This window comes from Plasmodium yoelii (assembly GCF_900002385.2).
Source record: "Plasmodium yoelii strain 17X genome assembly, chromosome: 8".
In the NCBI taxonomy this organism is placed as follows: Eukaryota; Apicomplexa; class Aconoidasida; order Haemosporida; family Plasmodiidae; genus Plasmodium; species Plasmodium yoelii.
The window spans coordinates 205,716-218,263 of NC_036180.2; the positions used below are offsets into that span (position 1 = coordinate 205,716).

At 19.3% G+C, this 12,548-nt stretch overlaps 1 protein-coding gene across 1 annotated transcript; it reads right to left on the minus strand.

Annotated features, from left to right (window-relative positions):
* Positions 1 to 413: 413 nt before the first annotated feature.
* Positions 414 to 9,368, minus strand: PY17X_0804400 (conserved Plasmodium protein, unknown function; the record flags this gene model as incomplete). Its single annotated transcript, XM_720874.2, has 1 exon — positions 414 to 9,368. The coding sequence occupies one exon, from the start codon at positions 9,366 to 9,368 to the stop codon at positions 414 to 416; it is 8,955 nt and encodes a 2,984-aa protein (XP_725967.2).
* Positions 9,369 to 12,548: the final 3,180 nt, after the last annotated feature.

Genomic DNA, 12,548 nt, shown 5'->3' on the forward strand with positions numbered 1-12,548 from the left:
GTATAGAAAACTTTAATAGTTAAGGGGAAATAATATATATATTAATAATAATTTTGTATAATTTATTGTTTTATTTTTTTAAATTATAAAGAAAAAAAGTTATTTTCTGTCCCACTGAAACAGCCATTATAAAGTTTCTCTTATAACTTTTATGTTGTGTATTTTTAAAATATACGCCTATTACCAAGGCATAAACATATATACATATAATACATATTTTACGATTTAAACTAAATACGAATATATTTTGGGGGGTAATTATATTCAAAGCATGTATAACACATAGTATAATTAAAAAAAAAAAGTGAAAAATAGAATAAATGCACAAAATTTGAACAAAAACACCACATCACTTACACCAGAAACAATTTCTCCGTGTATTATACGCATCAAAAATATTAATTATTAAAAAACTAAGAATATTTATTTGTATAATTTTCACATAAAAAATTTATAACCCTATAAACAAGGTGTAATTTCGAATTAGGATATAAATATTCTGAATTATTGAGAATGAAACCTTTTGTAAAACTCATGAAATATATAGACAAATTATTAAAAAAAGCTTGAATTAAATAAAATTGGTGAGAAAATCCATTGCAGTTGGAATTTTCATCAATATTTATTTTGTTTGATATACTATTATTTTCAATTAAAAAACTTCGTACTAATTTGCTAATAAAACTAACATTTGCTATATATAGTTCAAAATTGTTTAAAAACTGTGGTTTAATACTTAAATAATTTAATATGGCATTATCATAAAATAATATTTTTTTTTTTTTATTTCTTTTTTCGTCGAACAATATTTTGTCTACATTATTCTCATCATCAGAGATAAGTGAACACGAATCATTTTCGTCATCTTTACAGTCATTATTATTATCATCATTATTGTTATCTTTATTTTTTTTTTCATTTTCTTTTTTATTTGCTTGTATATTGGGAATATTTTTATAGAATAACTCGTTAAAATTGTTTAGTATAATATTTTTATTTAAGCTAAGTTCAAAAAACGTAAAGACATCCTTCATAAATAAAGGGACAGTGAAATATTTTGAAACTAATTCCTGATCATCAGAAACAAAAGAATTATTTTCACTTTTTTTGTTAAAGGAATTATTGTTATAATAGGAATTATCAATAATATCCTGAGTACATGCATATTTTTCAATATCCTTGTCATTTAAATTGCATATATCATAAGTTTTTATAAATATATCATCTTTTTCATTTTTAGAAAAAAAGGATAATATATTTTTATATTTATCTCTTAAGTTTGTTCTTCCTTCATTATTTTTTATTAAATAAAATATTCCTAATTTTTTTAAAAAAAACATATCATTTTCTAAAAATTTTTCATATGTTAAATTTTCCTCCTTTAGTAATTTATTCTTATGTTTAAAAAAACTATTTCTCATTTTAGTTCTTATTAATTCTTCTTCAATAATGTAAAATATTTTAGAGATATTAATATCCTTTCCTTGGTATTCTTCACTCATTTCTTTAGTTTTTATTAAATTGCTAACGTTATTTTTTTGATTACTACTAATGCTATCATCACTTATTAACTTTTTGTTGACATTACCATTCGTATTATTTTGAAAGGTTTCCTTATTTAAGACATTGAAATAATTATAAATTCCTTCTTCACTATTTTCATTCTTGTATCTTTGTGTCAAATCGATTTTTTTCTCAAATAAAAAAGTGGAAATTCCATCAACTAAATAATTAGCAACATCAAAATTGTACATAAATTTGTTTATGAAAAAAGAACTATTATTATTTTTAAAAGAAAATAATGTAAATGATGTAATTAATATATATAGATATTCTTTATTAATTTGATTAGCATCACACATTTGCAATAAGTTATCTAATATTTGTTGTTTTTCACTAAATTGACTATATATATATGATAAATATATACATTCTTTTATCAAAAAAATTGTTTGAAAATATTCAGTTAATTTCTGATAATTAAATTTTAGTGTCAATAACTTTTTATTATTTTTACATGATTCTTCAACATAGTAAAAATTTTGAAAATTTTCTTTAAATGTAAAATTATACTCAAATGTATGAAATAATATTTTATTTCTAATCATGTTTAATTTTTTATACGAATCATTAAATTTCAGTCGAACATAACCTTGAATAAGAATAGGGCAATTTTTTATTAGCTCATCAATATTTATTTCGTTTTCTAATTGTTCTTTAACTATTAATTTACACAAATAATAAACAAAATCAGATATACACATCATAATACTAAAAGGCATATCTAAATATAGTATTTTGTGTTTTTCATCATCATTTATAACTTTTTTGTTAACTAAACCATTGTTTTCATTATTATAATCATTTCCAATTTCATATTTGCTTTTTTTTCCATTTAAATAGTTGCCTAATTTTGTCCTACTTATATTGTAATCGTGTTTTTCTATCCTCGGAATATCATATTCAACACTTTTGTTCTCATTCACAATTTTTCTAAAACTATCACTTAATGAATAATAGCTGTAATATTTTTCCTTATATACTGCTAGTATAGCTTCTTCAAGTAATGTAACAAACGACAACTTAATATAAGAACCTAAATTATCATAATTAACACTATTTTTCTCATTTTTTGTTTGCTTATTATTTTTTTTTTTCACGCTTATATATATTTTTTTTAATAATATTTTTAATATTGAAATGGTGTAAATCCATAGGGATGTGTCTTGGTGAAATAGTTTTAAATTTTTGAAAATATTTAAAAAAATAAATTTTATTTCTTCTTTTTTTATTTTTTTAAAATTTATTATACTTTTAATAAACATATATTTTTCATATGTGCTTAACGTATAAAAATTATTACTAAAGTTGCAAAATATATGATTATATGAACTATTAAATACACTATATATAGAAAAATAATTAAATATACTTATTCTACATTCATATAACAGTTGAACTTTTTTGATAACTTCTTCATAAATTTTATAAAAACTTTTTATTTTTTCCATATCTACATCCTTTTCAATATTGCATATTATTATATCTAAAATTATGTAGAGAATTGTTATAAATTTACAAATAAAAGAATATATGTTTAAAATTATATTTTTAATTTGAACATCAAATTTTATATAATTTATTAATTTCATTGTATTTAAAAATATATTTAAATTATCATATAATTCATCACTAAAAAAATTTAAGTAATACATCTTGTTTCCAGTTCTATTATTTGTCATATTCAATTTTATATCTTCATATTTTTTTTTGTTTTTTTGTAAAATGTGTAACTCTTCTTCTATATCTATAATTTTACAAATTTGGAGAAATTTTCTTAAATAATTTTCAATACACATTAAGTTCGAAAAAAGATAATACAACATGTTATTTTTATCTAAATTTTCAATTTTAATTAATGAACAATTTAATTCTTCATAATACTTATGACAAAACAAATACACAAATATAAGAATTGTATTATTATCACTAATTATTATATCATTATTTAATTTGTGATTATTATTATTGTATATAAATAAATTATTATATATTTCTGGAGCTTCTCTATCTATTATATCTTCATTTCCAATCTCTTTATTTATATGTTTTTTTTTATTATCTTCAGAACATGAAGATGAGTCACTATCAGCAAATATCTTATTCGTTGCATTAATACTTTTTTTTATTTCAAAATGTTTTTTTATAAATCTATTTATAAATAAAATTGTCATATTAGAACAATCAAAAGAATCAAAACAATCAGATATCATACATTCCCCTAAACTTTTTAACCCTATTAAATTAAAATAGGAAAGAAAACTTATATTTTTATCTTCAAGCTCATCAAAATATTTTTCAATAAGTATATTTACCCTATTTGACAACATTTTCATTATTTCTTTTATATCATCATATTTTATTTCATTACTATTTTCCCTTATATTATTATTAGGCACATTTTCCACTACTTCATTTTTACCATCATCCGTCTCGTACGAAAAATACCCAAAATATTTTTTTAAATAAAAGTTTATAAATCGATAAAATGAGCACATACCATATACAACATATTTTGAATTATACTGAATATTTAATCTTACATGGTTTATTATAATTTTTATATTTTCTATAATATCATAAATATTTATTATTTTTTTTATATATAAATACATCATAATATTTGTAATGGTAATTATAACATTATTTATATTCTCATTAGAATAATTTATTATAATATTATATATATGTTTTATAAGCTCATCAAATTTTGTGTTATTATAGTGTTTATATAAATAAAAACATAAATTGTTTATCGAAATAAAAAAGTAAAGATCATCAAAAGTTTTCAAGCTTTCTTCATTTTTATCTAAATTATTTATTTCTTCCTTTTTATAATCCATATTTAGATTTGATTGACATTCAACATAATTTTGGTTGTAATTTGTGTAGTTATTATTTCCGTTTTTATCAGTCTCATCGTTATTCCAACTTTTGAAGTTTAACACATATTCTAAATTTTCAATGTGCATATTTAAAATTGTAATAATATCATCAGTGCTTAAATTTGTATAATGACAACATGAACTTAAGCAAAATAAAAGTGTATTTTTAATATATCGATTTTCGTCTCCTTTTTCTTTTGATGCCTCCTTATATATTCCAATCAAATATTTGCAAATTTGGGGAACTTCGGAAATGTTTATATGTATATAATTTAAACATAGTAATGATATAATCATTTCATTTTTTACAACCTTCAATTTTGTGTCATTTTCTTTCATATACATATCAATTTTTTGTAAAAAAAAATCTATAACTTCATTTATATAACTATTATACTTACATAATATGCATAATATCGGATAAAATACATATATGTTTAAATTTTCATCATTTATCATTTTTTTTGTTTCTTCATATATTTTATTACAGATAATTTCATGAGATAAATTTTGTTTTACTTTTTTGTTTATCACATTGTGTTCCTCTTTTTCTTTTTTTATAGATTTAATTTCAGATCCTTTATTTGAAATGGTTTCTTTATATGATTTAGATATATCACTATTATTTCCATATGTGTTAATATTTTCTTTATTTTTTTTTCGAGTTACCAAATTTGTTGCTTCATTTGTTTTATCGTCAATAGATATAATAAACTCTTCCTTATTTTTTATTCTACTTTTTAACTTTTCAAAAAAACATTCAATTATGTAAAAAAATAAATTAATATAATGGTCATTAAAAAAATGTAAATTTTTAAAAATTCCAATTATTTCGTCAATATTATTAAAGTTTTCTGTAAATAACAACTTAACATAATAATTAAAATTTGAGTTTGAATCATTTTTAATATTTTTATTAAACAGTTTATATAAAACTCTTATCAAGTGGTTGTTATTTATTTTGTTGTTATTTTTTAAATTATATAATGAAATATTATTAATTTCATCTGTAAGTATAACTTTTTGTAATTTTTCATAAATGTTTATTTTTTTACACTTTAAGAATGACTCATGTACAAAACGTTTATCATAATAAAGGCTCATTAAATTGCTATTCTCTGAAAAATTTAAGTAATATGTCATATTATTATTTTCCAAGCTTCTATCATTATTTTCCACATCAAATTCAGTTTTCATGCTAGTACCATTTTCTAAATTGGAGATAATACCATCTTTCACATTTTCAGCTTCAATATATTCATTATTTTTATAATATATTGAATAAATTGAAGATACAAGATTAATAAGTTCTTCTGATATTTTTTCATTATTTAAATTTATTAATTTAGAGAAATCTTTAAAAATATATTTAATTTTTGTGTGATATAAAATATCATATTCTTCATTACACATATTTTTTTTTTTATAAACTAAATAATTTATATAATATCTTGTAAAAATAATAACAGAACAAAGTATATTCGTATTGCACACATTAAAATCGCTATAATCATTATTTTTTAAAAAGTTTTTTTTTAATAAATTATAAATAATTTCAAATTCTACATATTTTTTTAATGATAAAGCAACTAAAACTAATATGCTTATTTTTATTATATTATTCTGTATTTTATTGTATACGTTGTTCAATTTAACCTTGTTTTTATATTTACGAAAGTATGTACTTATTAATTTTATAATAATATCTATATAGTTACTGACATTATAAAACCTGCTAAGTTTTAGCAAAATCAACAAATTTTTCAAATCGAAAAGAACATCTAAATCTTGTTTAACACAATCTAGTATGTCATTTTCAGTATCATTTTCTATATAATCATTTTTACTAAATTTATTGAAACTACTTCCTTTTTTCTCACTTTCTTTACTGCTTTCTATAGGATTATTCAAAATGGTCTCGATATATTTGAAGTATTTACTCATTATGTTTTCGTTACTATCAATTAATTTATCATAACAATATAAATAATGTAGTTTACTAAAATCTTGTTCATAATTCATGTTTTTTTCATTACAAATATTGTCATCCTCCAAAGTTGATGGTTTTGTTTTATTCTCAATCTCATTTACATTTTTATTTAATAATATACATACACAGTTATAAATAATTGGAATATTGCTATCGCTACATCCTATTTTTGAAAGTGCGTGTAAAATTAAACTCCTGATTACTAAGATACGATAGAAATTTCTTTGGTTATAATATAACACATTTTGATATGTTTTTATTTTAAAATTCGTATTATCTATATAACAATTATCATATGGTAAATTATAAATAAATAATAAAGCTGGTAAAAATTTTATCAATTCGGATGAATTTATTAAACAATAATATGAGATAAATTTAAAAACATAAATTAAATTATACTCAAATAATGATAATATTAATGCATTTATATATATATAACTACATTTAGATATATATTCAATTTTCAAATTTTCAAATGTATTAATACATAATTTTGTATTCAACTTTAGCAAAATATCTAGTTTATTCCTTACCTTTTCAATATTTATACAACAAAATGTATACTTCACATTTTTGCATAAATTAAAAAAACGAATTAAATATATTAAGTCAATATGATTAAACATTTCATATATATAAAATAATATATTATTTAAACACAAAATATTTAATATATCTTCTTCAAAAAAATTATCGACTTCTTTAGTCAAATATTTTATTTCATTTCTTATATTATTTATTATGCTTAGATTCTCGATATACACATTTACACCATCTTCATATTTATAATTACCATCTACATTATTCCTACATAATTTAATATCTTTATCTCTTTTTATTAAATACTTTAGAAAAAAACGATTATAATTTTTAAGGTATAACATCCATTTTTCTTTCAATTTTAATGACAAACTCATTATTTTATGATTCATGCTATTTTGATCCTCCACATATTTTTTGTTCAAATTATATTCAAGAGTTATATGAATTATCAAAAACAATAAAATAGGCGATATGTTAAATTCAAAAATGTTTATTTCATCGGAATAGCTATCCTCTACATTTTCTTCTCCATTGTTATTTCTTTGGGGTTCTTTATTAGCACATTTGTTGTTTAATTCAATAGTATTTTTTTCAAATATTTTATGATTTTTTGCATAACTATTAGAATTACTGCCGCTAATATTATTCCTTACCTCATGATATTCCTCATTAAACACCAAATTTTTGTAATAAATTTTTAGCAAAATATCTATGCATTTTAAAATATAAACAACGGTCTCATTGTTATTAATATTCAAGTTACTAAATACTAATAACAAAATGAAGATTATAGTTTTTATAATATGATAAACTTTATTTATCATAAAATGCATTGATTTTTTTAGTAAATGAAAAAAATTTTTAATAAGTTTATGCACACATCCATTAATATAACTTATATCATATATTTTTAATGCGAAAATTAGTATAAATAAAATTATATGTTTCCTATTTATTTCTTTATTATTTATAGTAAATTCGGAACCATTCTCACTGTTTTCTATTGTTGATTTATTATAATAACTAGTGCATGTCTTTGTAATTTTATTATCTTTTTCATTTTCAATATTGCAATATGAGTTAGTATCTAATTCGTTATTATTATAAGAAAAATCTTCCTTTTTTTCATCAGTTTCTTCTTCTAAACTATTATGGGTACACACATCTAAGGAATTATTTTGGTGCTGATTTTCTTCTTCATTTTTATTAATATCAATCATGGCTAAGCACAAATTTTCCTTTATTGAATTTTCCTTATCGTCAATAATTAATTTTTCCGAAATCATATTCATACATAATTCCATATTATATGTATTGTATACATTTCTCAAATTTATTAAACATAGCATAATAATATAATTATACAAGGTGTTATTTTTTTGATTGATTTCATTACATAAATCGTTACTCAAAAAAATATTATAAATGGTTCCTATTTCAAATTCGTCTAAATAGCTTATTAAATGCTTTAATATTATAAAAAGTTTATTACAAACCTTATTAATTTTTTTTATTTTTAATGTTTCAATATTTTTTAAAAAAATATAAAATATATTTTTAACAAAACTTTTATCAATAGTGATTAATATTTTGAATAACTCTAAATAATTAATAGATTCATTGCTACCAACATTATTTTTCCCCCCCTCTAATTTTCTTTGTTCTTTTGAATATGTCAAATAACTTTTTTGCATCTCATTTCTACAATAATATATATTATTATCACTTGTTTTATTTTGATTTTTTGTAATTCTTTTTGTTTTACTTTCGTCATTTTCTTCGTCTTCGTCATTATAAATATTACTTTCTTGATCAATGTTATTAATAAAAATTTTATAAATAGTTTCTATTAAAATGTTTATAATATCATTATTACGAATTAAATGATAAGTATTATTTTTTTTTAATTGAAAATCGACATATATTCTATCTATTAAATAATTTATATCTACACATTTTTCCAGTACACCATTACAAATATATTCAAATAATATTTTCTTAGCATTTAAAAATTCACGATTATAATTACATATATTTTTCGATTTTAACGCAAAATAATATATATCATCTTCATTTACCTTTTCTACATGTTTGTTTTTAACATTTATTTTAAATTGTTTTGCAATTTTTGATTTATTTTTCTTTGTTATATTTAAATTTATTTCCTTATTTGTTTTTAACAAGTTATAATCAAAAAGAAAGTTTTCATTATTGCAATAATTATTATCATCTAAAAATATATCAATAAGTTCTATAACTATATTATTGTCTTTTTTTATGTTATTCTTATGAAATACATTTAAATTTTCAAGCAAAATATTTTCATTTTGAAAATACTTAACATTTTCAATAACCTTTGCATATTTCCGTTTCTCTTGATCATTCATTTTCACCTTATTTTATCATTTACTTATCACCAATTTATGTTTTTTTTTGATAGTATTATGATTTACTTAGTAGTTATTAAAATTGTTATATAACACCTTTATTATATACTCTGCTTTATTTTTTATATCTTATTTTAACTCTTATTATTTATCTTTTGTATCCTTCAGGGTTATTACATACATATTTATATATATTCGTGTGTTTTTCCTGGGTACCATAATTTTATCCACAATACTATTATATATAGCATTCACTTATTATTTGTTAAAATCTGATAAAAGAAATATCACTTAGTAAATGATAAGTGATCTTTTTTCTCTTTTTAATTAATGACAAATTTCTTCAAAATATTAAATTTTCGTATATATTCTATGTTTTATCAGTTATAAAATATTTAAGCATATTAAATTGGAAAAAATTATATAATATTCTATAGTTTCAGTTTTTTAAAGTCCAATATGATTATTTAATATTTATAAGATTTCATCCTTCATATTTTCAAATAATGCAACAATATACATTGTTAAATGATATTTATTTTGCCATGTATACCACGCATTTCCCCACTTTGTACATAAATATAATATATTTTTTTTGTTTAAGAAAAATCTTTAATTTTTTATACCACATTTATTTCAATGCAAACGACTCTGTATTTTCCATATAACGAAATTCCAATCATAAATTTTCTCATTTTTTATTATTTTGTGAATTATTCATTTCTACTATTTTATTATATAATATTTACTAATCATATGTTTTATTATTTACATATATATATGTGAAAACTGAATAATATAAAACAAAATATTAAGTATAGATGAAAAGATTAACCCCAAATTATGTACATTAAGAAAAAACAATAATATATATAACCCAAATCATATAAAACATGTTTTTTTGAATTAAACTATGACAAAATAGTAACTAATACATTTTTTGGGGATTATAGAATAAGTTTACACATATATAATTTGATAATTATATTTTTATATTACTATTGCTAATAAATATTTATTTTATTGATAGTTTCCCGTTTTTTTATCCGTTCATGAATAACAATGTGAAATATACAGTTTAATAAACAAAACAAGTTAAAAAAAACAACATTACATATATCATGAAAAGGTGAACAGTAGCTAATTTATGTTATTATATGGTAATTTTATTGTTTTTCCAAAAATACAAATAACGTCTTAAAAAATATATATTGAAGCTAGATCATATGTTTTGAGACACAAACAACTGCAACAAAGTGATTCATTTTTGAATGTATTATCACGTTTAATATAAAAATAATACGCAATTTTTGTGTCTTGGAATGAATATTTTCATTATAGTAACTTGGTAATATACATTCTTTTAATGAAAATGATAATTCGCACATACATGTAGAAAAATATATTGTGTGTGCGCATTAGTTAAATGCATTTATATACCATTAAAAAATATATAAATATTTCATTTTACCTTATATTATTTATAACGAATATAAAATTCGGCTAATATAATTTAATTAAAAAAAATAGTGAAATTGCGACACTATACATGTTCACCATAAATTACCAACAGGGTAATTTTAATGGTTATTTTATCTTAATTGATAAAAATATATGAATTTAAGAAAAAAATATAAAACAGGTTTGTTCATTAAAGTTGTATTTCACAATTTTTTACAATTTATATTGTCCCAAAATAATGCTATTAAAAAATTACCAGATTATTTTTTTTATTTATATAAAATGTATATAATATAATAAATGTGCTTTACCAGTGTGCGTATTTTTCTCAGACAGTGTATTTTGTTTTTTGGTTTTTTAAAATGACAATTCTTAAAATATTAAAACATTCTTACGATAGAAAACATAAAATTATTTTGGTACATTCATAATATAAATGGTTATGATAGAAATATGAGATATATAACATAAAAAAATATATAATAAAAAATAAAAACGATATCATATGATTTAATACCAAAATTATTATATTCAATATGGCATGTGGAACATTGTAAATTACATATTTCTTCGCACACATAAAAAATAATAAATAAAAAATAACTGATTACTTATTTCTTTAATAAATAGAATATTTCCCTTTTCATTTTATATTTCCATGTAACAATTCCGTCTTTTTAGAAAAAATATATATGTTCAACCTTAATTATTAAAAATATATATATATTTTTTGTATGTAAATGTATGCACGAATAGACAAATATAAATACACGTATTTGTTAAAAATATTGTATTTTTATTAGATCATTGTGAAATAAACAATTGAAAAAAGTATTTTATTAATTTTATTAATTTTTGTAATATTATGTATTTTTCCTATGGCACATTTTTACTTTGTTTTTTCATAAATTCTTAATTTTTTTTTTTATCATTTATCCATAATGAAGAGGATAATAAGTTCATGAAACTTAGAACAAAAAGTTAAACTTTTTATAGAATTTTTTTTTGATAATGCAATTTTTTCACAATTATATAAATATTTATATATATTTATCATTTTGTATTTAACTTTTTTACACATTTTGCTAAAAAAAATTAAATTTATTTGTCTTATTATCAATTTGTTGTAATTATCATTATTATTGTCACATATTTTTTTATATTTAATATAAAATGAAAGTTTTTTGACATATAAAGATTGGAGAGAAATACTAAAATAATATTAACTTTTTAAATTTTTATTTATGTATATCCATTTATGATTGTGCATATAAAAAGGAAAACTATATATATATATTTATTTGTTTTCAGGATATGAGAATACTGTTTAATAAGAGTAGAACTGTTCTATTTTTATTTATAAATTTTTTATTCATATTAATATTTTTTTTGTGATCCTTTCGCTTCATTTGTTTTGTTAATACTCTCTTGATTTTTCACATCATTACTATGCATCATATGCATTATTTGTAATTTTTTGTTTTATTAATATTACATGGTTCAAATATTTATTATAATTCACACTGAATATATTGCTATCATCAAGAGAATGTTTTATTTGAAAAAAAAGACAAAATAATAAAATAAAAAAAAACATAAATTGGATATTTAATATTCATTATTTTATATAAAATAGTGTATATGTTATATTCCACATTGGAAATCCGAAAGAAAACCAAAACGAACAAGCTTCAATATACGTAAAACAAAACATAAAAT